General features: G+C 39.0%; 1 protein-coding gene across 1 annotated transcript in view; it reads right to left on the minus strand.

Moving 5' to 3' along the window:
- Window positions 1-14865, minus strand: part of IQGAP2 (IQ motif containing GTPase activating protein 2) — a 264782-nt gene that overhangs the window by 95778 nt on the left and 154139 nt on the right. Inside the window, exons 6-11 of the mRNA XM_023750558.1 lie at window positions 12400-12467; window positions 11887-12000; window positions 11059-11237; window positions 9179-9266; window positions 5076-5239; window positions 1245-1405 (exon numbers count right to left, since the gene is read on the minus strand). Of these exons, the coding sequence (XP_023606326.1) occupies window positions 1245-1405; window positions 5076-5239; window positions 9179-9266; window positions 11059-11237; window positions 11887-12000; window positions 12400-12467 (774 nt within the window). The remainder of the gene's footprint in view (window positions 1-1244; window positions 1406-5075; window positions 5240-9178; window positions 9267-11058; window positions 11238-11886; window positions 12001-12399; window positions 12468-14865) is intronic.

The following is a 14865-nucleotide window of genomic DNA, read 5'->3' on the forward strand; positions in this document are numbered from 1 at the left end:
GATAAGATCTAGGAAGACCAATCTGGAGGTTATTATATATAGAAGCAAAAGTGAAAACGAGGTGGTCGCTGGGAAACGGAGACACTTTGCAGAGGTATTGCACACAGATTGGATACTGACAGGGAGAGAAGTGAGTGGGCTGTTTGCAGCAGGAGGCTGCCTGGCAGAGGGCAGGGGAAAACTCAAGCTGAACTTGAGGTTTCTAAGCGTGGAGGAGCGGGTGGTGTCATGAACAGAAACAGTAGAAATAGTAGAAATAAATTACCTTGGAAAGAGACTCTGAGGCATAATGAACCAGGTGGCCAAATGTATGTAGTGTAAGAGCATCAGTTTCTCCAAAAAGACTAAAAACAAGGAAAATCCAGTGTCCTCCTACTTTTGGGCCATTCTCTACATGGACAAGTGGTCAAACACCAAGTTAAAAAAATATTTTTTCTTCCTGTACAACTATATTGACTCAGGAGAATTACTCAACCTTTCTATTTGAGCAGTTCCAGAAACAATAGTTGAAGAGTTTTGTCAAGATCTAAGCAGACATCTCCCCCTGGTGGTCACAAGGATGGAAAATCACTCAGTTTTTTATTTGGGCTTTTGTCTGCCTGAATCTTTCATTGGGTTCCTATTCCAGGCCCTTAATGTTCTCTCTGGATTTGCTCTAGTGTTTTATAATACTGTCGATTGTATTATCTAGTACCATATTTAAGGAACATGAAATGAAAAATACTAAACTGAGACTGTTACCCACTGTCATGGTCCACTGTGGTCTCAGCATTCCTTTGGTTTAACCACCAGAAAAATGAGGTTTGAGGCCCAGTTGCCAAATTTTGGGTTGATAAATCCAGATTCAGTTTCCTCATCAGTAACATAAAGGGAATTGAACCAGATGATTATTAAGGATCCTTCCCACTTTTCTATATATTGTCATCTCCCAAAGAAGCCCAAAGGAAGGTATGGAGAAAGTATGTTTTCAACATTTCTTGCATTTTTAGCCTATCAAATAATCTTTGCTAATGACAAAGTCAGTCAGCAACTGCCATAGGATGATCATTTTCAGACCTCTGCTTCACTAAAAGGAAGAATGTACAGGAGGAACTATAATATTACACTCTTAAAACAAAGTAGACTAACTTTCAAGAAAATGAGCATGGCTATATGGATTTCTTCAATAAGCAACAAACCCTTTATTTGTGAGATCTGCCAAACATACATTTCTGCATTGAGAAGAGTTTTGGAAAACATCTTACCGTCCAACATACGTCTCGTCCAGATTGTTGAAGCCTATTGCTGGGCTTCTAAGTTGGTTCTGCACAGATACCAGGTCCTTGCTGTCCAAGGCCTGGTTTAGTAAAGCAACAGCAGACAGCATTTCCACCGCAATCAAGAGCTCCTCGTGGGCCAAGTAGTTCTGTCGGGAAACATGGCAGTAAGTTCACACACCTTGTGGGTGCGATGGGGGTTTAGAATGCACATTTCAAAAAACGATGAAAAGTCAAAGATTTTGACAACCCAGGAGAAAAAGAGCTCACTGGTCACCTATTCTTCACCGACTTTAAAGAAGAAGTAAATTGGCTTCCGGGATTTTCTTAGGTGGTTTTGGCAACTGAGTTCATTACAACCAACATTTATGATTCAGAAAACAACTGCATTCCCATAGCTGATTCCTACTCCCAGCTGTATTGGCTGCTCACAGGCTCAGTCTCACCAAATAATTAAGCCAAGCATTAGAGAATGCTGTCACTGTCTGAGAGTGTGAGGTAAGATTTTAGGAAAACTAATGATTTCCAATTTGAATTAAGGGTAAGGAAAAGAGGATAGAATTACACCTAAAAGTTATAGCCCCAGAAAACGAAATAAAAATATTTAAGGTAAGAATATTGATTCCAGCTTCAAAAAGTTAGTCATATATTTATAATTAGGTAAACATTTTAAAATGTACTATAACATCTACATGTTTAAAGAAATGTGAGGTTTACCTTTTGGCAAAATAAATAAGAATCTCCAGATTTACAAATCTGAATTTGGTTTATTTAAAAAGTACATCTTAGATTTTAGAACACTTTTCCTCTTCAATTTTATCTTCCATTTAACCATTTTATACTAACTTGGCCTAACTTCCAAAAGGTTATTTCTTCCATATATTGAAGGAACACAAAGGGAGCATAAAAATGAATTAATAAAAAAATCTGATATATATCTTTACATCTAGGATATTATATGTATTTTATATGTATGTAATATTTATATTATAGATTTCTGAATATCCACAGAAATCTTGCAACAAAATGATTTTAGAGTAACAAAGCGTAATTTTCCCTTCCAAAGCAAATGGGAAGAAGAGGTTATTATAGGGACCATGTAACTAAATTTTATCTAAATATCTTATATTAACTATAAGTTTAACACATAGGGAAAGTATAACATTACAAGTAAAGGGTAGAATGGAATCATTTGAGATTCACCTATTTTACCCTTTCAAGTGAACTATCCACAAATATCTAAAGTGGTACACAACAAAAATGGTAAGGAAAGATAAAGAAATAGTCATTAGTTGACTATTGACCAAATGGGGATGAATGACTGTGGTAGAGTTCCAGTAGCCTTGGGCTTCAAAGCTAGAGAAGTAGCAGGAAATATTAATGCAATTTGAGGAAATAACCTATTTTTCTTTTATTTTAAAATAGCATCTTTTGCCCAGCTGGTGTGGCTCAGTGGTTGAACATTGACCTATGAACCAGGAGGTCATGGTCCGATTCTGGTCGGGGCACATGCCCAGGTTGTGGTTGTGCCTAGGTTTCGGGCTTAATCCCCAGTAGGGGGCGTGCAGGAGGCATCTGATCAATGATTCTCTCTCATCATTGATGTTTCTATCTCTCTCCCTTCCCCTTCCTCTCTCTGAAATCAATAAAAAATATATTTAAAAAAATGTGTATTTAAAAAAGTAGAATCTATTTAGAAAACATAGGAAGTCTTAATAAGCAAGTCCTACCACTCCAGTCCTTTAGTATATGTTCTTCTATTTATTTTTAACTTATGCAAACATTTACAGAGGTGTTTTTGTTGTTGTTTTGTTAATCCTCATGCGATGATATTTTTTCCATTGATTTTATTTTTTTAAGAGAGAGGGAAAGGGAGGGAAGGAGGTGATATGGGGGAGAGAGCGAGAGGGAAAGAGAGAAAGATAAACATCGATGTGAGAACCAATTGGTTGTCTCCCGCACATACCCTGACTGGGGCCGGGGATCAAACCTGCAACCCAGTTACATGCCCTTGACCAGGAATTGAACCCTTGACCCTTTAGTGCACAGGCCAATACTCTAACCATTGAGTGACACCAGCCAGGACTACAGAAGTGTTTTGAAACCAACTTATTATTTTTCTAATTACAAAAAAAACAAGATAATGCTATATATTTTAATCTAATTTTTCCACTTAATATTAAACATGTCATTTGTTTCCTGCTTTTCAGTATTAGAGACAATGCTATGAAACAGCCTTGTGGCTACAAACTTTTGATTCACATTCTTTTCCTAGGAATGTGATTGTCAGGAAAACGGGTAAGAGCCTTCGATACACACCATTCAGATCACCCTGCAGAAAGACTGCACCACTCATGCTCCTGTCAACTGTGTAGGAGGTGCCTGCTGCCCCAAATCTGTGCCTACACTAGGTTAGATCTCTCCACTCTCTACCAATCTGATTTCTAAAAATAACTGTATTTTGATTTAATTTACATTTAGTTACTTCTGGTTGAGTTTGAACATTTTTTGTGTGTTTGTCATCATGAATATCAGATATTTTGTGAATTGCCTTTTTATGCTTTTGCCCCCCTCCCACATTTTTTTTGGTGGATCAGTACTGTTTCTAATTTTTAAGAGCCAATGTCCTTTTATGTTTCCTTAAAACTTTAATTTAAGATAATTTTTTTTCACATTTAACCTTTTATATTGAAAATTTATTCTGATATGTGTAGTGAGGTAATGTTTTCTTTTCCAAATGGTGAAATATTTGTTAAGGGTTTCATTCCTTTCCCCACCTTTTAAAATACTAGCTCTCTCATATATTAAATTCTTGGCTCTGTTCCAGTACTTCTCATTCTGTTCCATTGTTTAGCTGAATTTGTAGTACACATGCTCTTAATTACTCTAACCTTATGTGAATATTACTGTTTAATACTATTCACATATTAAGGAGCATAAATTTACAAAAATTAAAGCCATGGTGCTAATGTTCTAATTGTAGATTTCTATAAAAGCTGATTTAGAGCTTATTTTTCTATTAAAAAAAACATAACATTTCAGGACTCTGTGATCGATTGCCCCACACAGGGAGGCCCTGCCCACCCGGGGGGGGCTCTGCGATCCATCACCACGCAGAGGGTGGCCCTGCCCACCTGGCCAGGGCTCCGATCGATCGCCGGGCAGAGGGTGGCCTGGGCCTCCCTCTGTGGGGCGATGGCGGGGCCCCCCGACCCCCGACCAATTGCATCGCACCCACTTTGGCTGGCCTGGCACCGGTATGTGTCATAGCGTGGTCATCTGGAAGGTTGTCCAGACAGTCGTTCTGCTGTTTGGTCGTTCAGTCGATTTGTATGTTATGCTTTTATTATTATAGATATGCACAGCCCATGTACACAGACAATAATGTGGTGAAGGCCTGGGAGGGGCAGGTGCAGGGTAGAGGGGTCAATGGGAAAAACAACACCACCACCAACGAAACCAAGGGGACATCTGTAATACTTTCAACAATAAAGATAAATTAAAAAAATTTAAAAATTCAGTAAAGTTTTAAAATGATCCAAAAAACTTTAAAAAATCACAGCGAACAAGAAACACCCGTTTTCAATGGTTTTTTGTGTAGAGCTCTGTCTGCACTTCCTAACTATGCTCTTAGATTCGTTACGTGGATGAAAAGCAGGTTAAAGGAGAAGGCAGCCATGAAATTGGTACAGGGAGGCCTACAAGACGGGGATTGGAACAAGTTAAAGACTCTACACCCCTGTTCACCTCCTAAACAGCCTTCCTCATGGCTTGGACTCATACTGAACATCTCCACAACTGCAGTCTCCTCTGACTCACCATGGCGTTCTGTTTCTGAAGGTTGAAAAGTTCGTTCTGATACATCGCAGCTGCAAAGGGATAAACAGCAGGCAGCTGGGCCTCTGGTCTCTCCAGTGCGAGCAGCGTGCTCTTGGGGTCACCTTCCTGGATGACAGCATTGATGTGGTCCACTGCAGCCAGCCCTGAGGGTGGGAGTCACACCGTCAGAATGTCCACTTTCCCACTTGGCCTGACCCATCCAGCCCAGCTGTCCAAGGATTAGAACCTAAGGAGTCACTGTCCATGAACTCGGAGAAGCTGCAGTTGGAGGACAGGCAAAACCTTGGAAACGGTAGCTGAGTGACTGGAAGTTGGTCCAATGCTTGGAGGTAGGACCTAAGAGAACGTCAGCACGGACGGAGCTGGAGTTAGAGGGCATTCCTGCCTAGCATGACTTCCTTACAAAATTCTTCCTTTGTGGGTGCAGCTCTTCCATGAAGCCTTCACATAGTTCTAGTCCAGTGATGGCGAACCTTTTGAGCTCGGCGTGTCAGCATTTTGAAAAACCCTAACTTAACTCTGGTGCCGTGTCACATATAGAAATTTTTTGATATTTGCAATCATAATAAAACAAAGACTTATATTTTTGATATTTATTTTATATATTTAAATGCCATTTAACAAAGAAAAATCAACCAAAAAAATGAGTTCACGTGTTCACCTCTGATACGCATGTCATAGGTTCGCCACCACTGTTCTAGTCCCTGAGGATTTTGCACCTTGGGAATCCACACAGTATTTGGAGCTGGGCCATACAGATCCTGCAGGCATTGCTCTTTAATGCTCCTTATGTGTTCAGCCTCCCTGGGGAGACTGAAGCTATGGGAAGCCTTGCCCTACTGCTGTATCCTTCCTCTGAGTCAGAACCATGGAAAACCGGCAGTCAGCACTCGGACACGCTGCTGCTTGAGACTGATGGTATTAGTTCTCAGGACAGCCGCTTCTCCCTCAACTGCATGTTCTATGAATTATGGTTCTTTTTTTTTTTTTTAAGCCTCACCCAAGGTTTAGAGAGAGGAAAAGAGGGAGGCAGGGTGGGAGGGAGAGGGAGGGAAAGGGAGAGAGAGAGAGAGAGAGAGAGAGAGAGAGAGAGAGAGAGAGAAAATCATCGGTCAGTTGCTTTCTGTACATGTCCCAACCCATAACCAGGTATGGGCCTTGACCAGAAATCGAACCAACAACCTTTCGGTGCACAGGATGACACTCAACCAGCTGAGCCACTCTGGCCGAGCTGAATTGTGATTCTTAAGAAAAAATAATTCAGGTATGTTTTTTTAAAATATTATAATCAAAATCCATATGATTGAATAAGTCTATGCTAGTATCAGTTAATCTAAATAAAAAGGCCCTGGTCACAGAAATGCCTTGGCGGACATGAGCTGCCTGAATTGTAAGCTCTGCGATGTCTCTACCAGCTGCAATGTTCAGATTACAAGATCTGAATTTTAGTGACCAAACTGAGGGTGCTTGAAACAGTAGATTCAGCATCGTTTTCAGAAAACAGAAAGGAATTGCTGACCAAATGGAAGGATGAATAGTGAACTCAGCCACCAGGCAACCGTAGAGCAGACAGAACAGGCAGGATTTTGCCCTGTAAAGAAGACATCAGGGTAGTAGAAAAAACACAGACCCCATACATTTCTAGAGCTTTTCAAGGGTTCGTCTGTCTCCCTAATACACAACTAAGATTATTCTAACCCTTTCCAACAGATAACCATTTATCTTCTCTAACTACATTTTCAAGGAGCTACCCTTAATAACCTTTCAAATAAAAGACATCATTCAAAAGCAGGAAATACAACGAATGCAATCTTTCATGCCACAATCCCAGAAAACATACACTTATTCTAAAGGATCCTAAGAACCCAAACACTTGTTTCTATTCTTAGAATTAATATGACAAATGAAAGAATTCCAGAAAGGAAGGTCAGGGTTTGGTTGTGATGTCTGCTGTTCCGTTAAAGTTATCTGAGACCTTTCCACTATGTCTCTGATTACTTTGGATGGGATCCTGCATCACCTTTGAAAACTCTATTAGATGAATTTACACAACTGGAGGGTAAAATATTACTGGAAAAATCACACCCTTAAAGCATTCTTAATGCATCAGTACTTCTAAAAAGAAAATAAAGTAAGCTTAACCACTCTTTTACACTGTGCATTTAACAAACTTTCCAGCCCTGACCTTAACAAAATAGGTCATGTAATGAATGGAATGCACGTGCCAAACCCAAAAGTTAAATAATTGTAGTTCAAACAAAACTGACGACAGGGCTGGTGGCATTACCGTCAAAGCGGTCACTTATGCCATAACTATGGCTGCTACGAATGTGGACCACCTTAACATTTTAATATCATAACCTCAATGGTTGGGGAAAAACTTGTCAAGTAGCTGTAAACGTACATATTTTAAAGCATACAATTGTCTCATTGTCATGTCACGGACTGAAAGATGCTTTTGAGTGTTTTTCCAAGACTACGTTTAGTTCTACTGGACTATACATTTTCAGGTGGGAAGAGATAAAAACTTCAGAATAATCATGTTCTGCACCTTTAAAACCACCAAACATTGCAATGCCCTTCATAATTTCAGCTGGTTATAAATCATATCAGTATAAATCAGCTCAGGCTTTTTATTTAAAAATGGGGGAAAATAAGTATAAATTTGTCATGGAGTAAAGTATTAAAACATTTACATAAGGCATTTTATTTAACATGAAAAATAAATCAATGTTAGTGGATATAAACATTTCAAAATAAAGGATGGCAAACGGTTATGGGAACTAAGCTTATGGACCTCAGATGTCTTACTGGCAATATTAATTTCTTCCTGTAATTCATTTATGTCAAGCATAATGAAACTGTCAGCTTTTAAACAGAGCAGAAACTTAAAATTGTGCTTCATGTATCATCACCAACATGCTCAATATTTAATAAGAATAAAAGAATAGAAATACACATCCCACAAGGTTAAGATATTCCCTTAAAAAAAGTTACCCTAGAGCTCTTAGCAGTGTATGTGTGAGATAACTTCTCAAACCTACTCAGTTGTTAACTCCTACATATTTACATCAGGGTTCTCTGGGCCTCCTTAATTACTGTTTGAAGTCTCTACCAGCAACTTGGGAGCAAACCTCTGGGTTACACCTACAGGTAGGTCTGCATTGTTTTGAAGGTGTTAAGAGCGATAAAGAACCTCCAAAGCTCATAGAGGATGTTAAATCAAGGAAAAGGTTTAGGACTGTTGTGATTAGGAAATACTCCACATTTAGGTTTGGCAGACATTTCACATGATTTACTCAATGGGCTAAATGGTCTTTCATGTATTCATTTTGTAATATATATGGATTATTTAGGTTAACCTACGGGAAATAAATGTCAAATACAATTCCTTACTGCTTCAAGTAAAAGTAAATTTTATTAGAAGGGGGAAAAGACTAATAAAGAGATTAATGTATCTAAACTTGCATATGCTTATTTTAATTACCCGCGTTTTCTGGTCATACAACTGAACCAAGTAACAAGAAGAACGAACTGTACAACTCCACAGTCTCAGGGACATGGATATAAACCCGTCACTATGCAATTTCATTGGTCTGTCAAGTTCACTCACTTGGATAAAAGCTACACAAGATGTAAGAAAAGAATTCTTACAAACTGTAGACTAATAACTGGGAAGTAATAAAGAGTAGAGCTGTTAATAATACCTTTTATAGTTCCAATCGAATGCCATCACATAATCATGGGCAAGGAATGACAGTCTTTAAGTCATACTATTTTACTAAATAACCTCCAGTATTATACCAATCAAGGAAAGGTTCAGAATATGACATACACTGTACCTACGAGGAAACACCTTGAGCTACTCTGCATGGACTGGGGACAGGATCACCAAAAAAATGCTCCATAGGAAACTGTCAGATGATACACCTTAATTAAGAGCAACATTGACATTTAGCGGAATTTTCATCATGCAAGGGCAGGTTTACAAGGGTACAAATTGAGAGTTTTGCTGAGACTCTGACAAGGAATATTCATATCTTATAGAAGTATCCATTTCTTTCGTAGAATCCATTACTTACTGTTGACTTTATTGATATTGCCTTGGATTTCTGCTTGTGTCAGCAGTTCTTCATACGCATCTCTTTCTTCTTCTGAAATACAGTTATTCTGCAAAACAAAGTCTTCACTGATTCCTGAGGCTAAATGTTTCCAAAGCTCGATATTCAAAAGCAAAAATGCAAGGAGCGTTAAAAACCATTCACTAACATCCACGTGAACGCAATAGAAGCCTTTCAGAGCGCCTGCTTTGTGCAGGGCTCTATGGTTAGATATGCCCAGCAAGGACTGCAAAGATGAACAGACCCTGTGAGTTTCTGCAAAGGCCCAATTTTCTAATGTAAACATTATGTTGGACCCCTTGATATTGCCATTTTTGAATATCAAGACCAGTTAAATATAGGCAATTTCATTTGACTCAGTCTAATAAAATCAAGAACACAAATAATGAATATACATAGTACAATGGAATACATTCTATAGGAGAGGTACATGCTTAGTTGGAAAGAAAATTTTAAAAAGAGACAGTAAATGAGGAAGTGCTGGAGGGAGAGAGTCATGTTAAAGGCAGAATGGGGAGCAGGATGTAGTCAGCAGGATTTGGTGAAAAACGTGGGGAAAGCCTAGCACGTTGGGCTGCAAACAGCATGGGGGGGGGGGTGTCCAGGGCCAGCCCAAAACACGGTGAGGTAGAGTGCGTATCCTAGAGGCCTTTTAAGGACAAGAAAAGGACCTGTACTTAACCCAGTAGGCAGTAGGGACACAGGGGAGGTTTCCAGTGAAATGACACCAGATCTGTAGCTAAAGATTAATTTTGCAACCTCTAGCTTCGAGAAGGGTTGGCTTGGAGAGTGACAGGAAGCACGGAGACCCCTGAGGAAGGTGCTGCAGGAGTCCTGAGGCCAGGTCAGGCGGGGCAGGGCTGAGGCAAGAGTGATGAGACTAGAGGTAGGTGGGTGGACGTAAGCCTGGCAAGAAAAGGCCACAGAATGCAGTGATGGACAGGACACAGGGGACACGGAAAGCATTCCGAAGCAGTGTGGAAGTCCTTCCAAAGGGAAGTCAGCAAGGGCACATGTGGAGAAGGGCAGGGTAGAGATGAACACCCTTCTGATATGGTGAATGGCAAGGCCGGTGGGACCCAGATGAAGTTATCGGGAGGGGCGGTAGAGGGCCTGTTATGAAGCTGAGAGCGATTTCTTCAAGTGAATGAGCTTACTTGAGGAAGAACAGAGACAGGAGTGACTCAATGTCAATGTCAAGCCCCACACTTAGCGGGAGGAGGAAGAGACACTCGCTGATGCAGAGAACCACAGCCACATTTTTGGTAATGGAGCTGAAGCTGACATGGCAAGAGCCTAAGGAGAGGAGGGTTGGGAGCAAGTGGAAGCTGAGTGCAGACAAAGTCTTCAGTAACACAAGCCAGGCAGGAAGTGGGGTGCGGAGTTCGGAACAGGAGCAGGCAGCCTTGCTAAGGAGGAAAACATCTTCCTCCAGTATGAGGGTGGATATCGGGAAAATAGAAAGAGAGTGGACTCAAAACATCCTCTCTAAACTTCACCACACTGAATTATTAACCTCTACTAATAAACCTACAGGTAACTCAGCCAACACAAGGTCTGCAGGTGGTGCTAACGAGGAAAGAGCTTTAGCTACTACTTTCACACTTTTCAGAGAGGTAGGAAGTTTATGGCATAACCTTAAAAACCTTGCAACTTACAATATTCATCACAAAAGGAAACCCAATTTCTATCCATAGTGCAAGATCTTCTTTCACCCTTACCCTTCTCACAAACCAGTTGCCTGTGGCTACAGAGACCACAGCCAGTTGAATTAAAAATATCCCCCTTTTTCAAACTAGCTACTCATAACCGTATTTATTACTGAGAAACTAATTAAATACCTTCAGTTTTGCATTTTCTTCTTTTCCCTTTTTGGCTGCCCAGAGTTCCTTCTGATATTCTTGTGCAAGATTCTCATCCACTAAAGTTAAAACTGCATTTGGGTTTCTTAGTGTTATAATGGTCTGCTCTGCTATTCCTTTTTCAATAGCTTCATTAATGGCTATAACAGCAGCATGCACTGAGGAGAGAAAAAAAAAAGATTTTTACCAGCAAAAGATAACATGGACAGTTGCACTGACACTGCATACACTTAAGTTGGTTTACTTTCTTCGTTGGCTCCCAGTAAACATACCAAAAAAGAGGCCTCAGACACATTACAGAGCGCCCCTCTGAAAGCCCTCCACCTGCCCATCTGTCTCCAGTCCTGCCTCAGCCTCTATTACATAATCCCCATTCATTTATTCAACCTGCACTGAATGACTCATGTGAACCAAGTGCTGTGACAACCACCTGGGGGTTCGAAGGGTAACATGGACACTTTTAAAGTAGCAGGTTGATTCCAAGAGATGCCTGCAACTTAACTTGCAACATTAAAAGACAATGCGCCCTGCCACTAAAATCTAAGGACAGAGAGAGTAAAGAAATATTTTGAAGAATGAAGATATCTCCAGAACCTCTTAATCCACATTGCACAAGCGGCTGTTTAAAGTCCCAAATCAATTAATTACCTATATTCTGATATGCTCAAATTAACCATCTACAATACATATAATAAAAGCTTTCAGAGAGGTTTAAAGTGTCGTCTAAAAATTCTGTTTCTTGTAACCAAAACCAACAGAGTATAGGTCAGTCTGATGTGAATGGCAGGTCCAGATTTTAAGTCTTACGTGCAGCTTCATCCACAGACAGTTCGTTAGCCAGAATACCCCCTATTTTGCTGAAAGATGGCATCTGTATTCCATATTTCTCGAGTTCCTTTCTCATATTACTGATTTCCTCCTCTGAAAAAGAACAACAAATTAGAGAGAGTCACAGAGATGGAGGCAGGAAGGAGTATATTCATATTAAGAAATGCTTTCATCCTAGAGACCCCTTCCCAGATACGTGGAGCTTATTCTTCTGATTAAAGAAAATAAAAAAGTGCATGTCATTATTAAAAAAAGAAAGAAATGTCTTTATCAAGAAGGTGGGGCCATTTCTAAATAAGAACCTCAGGATGAAGCCAGCCTTAGCTTCTCATTTGCCAAACATGGGGGAAAGGAACTGGTTGAGTACAAAATAATGCTTCTTCCCTTGCCCCACATAGAGGAGTAAAGGAAGTCAATACTATCACAATGAAAAAAAAAGTACGGTCCATTTTCTTAGACATTGTAAAAAATAATGAAGATACACAGTAGTACCTGTGAAGTCCACTTTGCCCAACAAATCCTGGATCTGGGGTGCTATTCCTAGTTTGAACAGATATAAACTAAAAGAGAAAACATAAAATTATCAGAAACTTTATTATTATAAATCTTAAGAGTTAGAAATTACTTAAGTCTGAAAGGCTTTTTTAGTTGAGAAAGACCTAAGAGATGGTCTCATCTAATCCATTCATTTTACAGACGAGGAAACTGCGCCCCGAGGTCACAAAGTCCCTGGTGGGACTGGAATCAGAACCCAGTTTAAGTCCCCAAAACTGGTCTTCTGTAGTGCACGGCACTTCCATAGGCTAAACTATCATCCACGTATGGGCAGAATAAGAAACACAAGTAATAAACCATTATTCAAGTCTCCATTTCCTTTTATTAGTTGTGAGTGTAAACATTTTTTCATGCACATATGTATTGGCCATTTCTATTTCTTCAGGAAATACCAATTAATGAATTTTTAGGGTTGTTTTGGGGCATTTACTTTTCTCTGGTTTCCCCACTTTTCCTTCAAAACCACAACCAAAATACAAAGAACAAATGACATTTTAACCATATGGAAATGTGAATATTAAATTCCAACATGATATTCGTATCTTATCCACAGAGGAAAAACATATTAGACTCCGAGCAATCTTCAATGTAAAATAGGCATTATGTATTCATAATTCATAGAAAGACAGGATACATTCCTATTAAATTCTAGATCTTTAGAGATTATCAGGGATATGAAGCTATTTGCACAGCCTCGAAAGACTTTACGACCCAAGGTTGATGCTAAACAAGTCACTATAATTAAAACTTGTATGCTGAAAGTTTCAAAACCATAATATTTTATGAACTTCTCAACTCATTATTACATGGGGAAAATATTCCAGTTAAAAGGAAACTCATATCATGTGGAACAAATGAAATGTTAACCTCTTCATTTGTTCCTTTCTAGTAACATGAAATAAAAAAAAAATCAACAGAATTAAACAGGTAGGTATGGTAAAGCTGCAAAAGAATTTGAAGAAAATAAAATCAAGCCATACAGACCTTATGAATATTTTCCATAAACAATAAAAATGTATTATTGTATCACTACAATTCCTTTCACAGTACTTGATTTTTCCTCTTCCCTTTTTATAACTACATTACAAAATATACCTGAACTCATCTACAAAGAAAACTATAAAAATAATTCAATGGGAGAAATGTTGAAAATGTGACAGTAAAATTCAAGTAGGAGACACTTATAAAATGTCTTTTAACACAAATTATTTCAAGTAATGTGTTATTTTTAAAAATTATTGATTTGAGATAGAGAGACAAAGAGAGAAAAAAACATAGATTTGTTGGTTCCATCCATTCATACATCCATTGGTTCATTCTTGTATGTGCCCTGACCTGGGATTGAACCCACAACTTTGGCCTATCAGCATGACACTCTAACCAACTGAGCTACCCAGCCAGGGCCTCACTGTAATACTAATATAAATCTCACAATCAGCAAATATTCTGGTTTAGTTAAAAATTACCACTAGGTGGTGCTGAGAAATTACAACTTTCAGATGGAAGAATCTTCGCTTTTAAATTTAAAATCAGATTTTCTTAAACTAGTATGGATTAGGTAGAAATCTCACTTGCATATACATACTTTCACCAAAGAAAGTTATTAAAAATGTTAATGTATATATTTTATTTAGCTTCAGTTTTCAACACTGTCTCTAATGTTGAGGTTTAAACTATTCTTTAAAAAGATTGCTTTTCACAGTGTGGAGGTTTTATACCAAATCTCTGTATGGGAGGTGTTTTCAAGCAGATTACTCAAAGGGGCAACATTTACTAGGAAACTTGTACTTAGACACTGTTCCCAGGCTGAAAAGAATCAGCAACAGCAGCTGGCCCCTTCCCAAGCATTCACATTCAGATGAGCCATTCATTACCTGAAGCATATAGGAAATTCAGAGTCTTAATCTTAAAAACACACACACACACACACACACACACGCACACACACACACACACAAACCATCCAATATAAAAGCACCAACTTCTTGTAGCTCTTCAACACTGAACTTATTAAGTATCTTTAGTGCCTAACAGCCAACACAAAAGGTTGAGAGCATTCCAAAGAAAGCTGTGGAATTAATGTCAGCATCCCTTCCCACGTATAAGAAAACACTTGGTGTGAAACAGCGATCTTCCTATCCTACGACAAGGTACAGTGCACTTGTGTGCCGAGTGAGGCAGCAAGAGGAGTGCTCCCAAGGTAGCTAAGCCTCACCGGCCCATGTGCTCCTTTTGGTACAAATAATATCAGTTTAAATCCAGGAAGCAGGAAAGTTTTTTAAAAAGTTCTATTTGGGTTTTTTCTAGTACTTCAATGTATACATTAAAAGGTTTATAGTAATGAAATGCAAACTTAAAAGGCAAGAGCTGAATTTATTTCAGCTTTTCTGGATCACGTCATGT

This window comes from Myotis lucifugus, unplaced genomic scaffold (genome assembly GCF_000147115.1).
Source record: "Myotis lucifugus unplaced genomic scaffold, Myoluc2.0 scaffold_0, whole genome shotgun sequence".
Taxonomy (NCBI): domain Eukaryota; kingdom Metazoa; phylum Chordata; class Mammalia; order Chiroptera; family Vespertilionidae; genus Myotis; species Myotis lucifugus.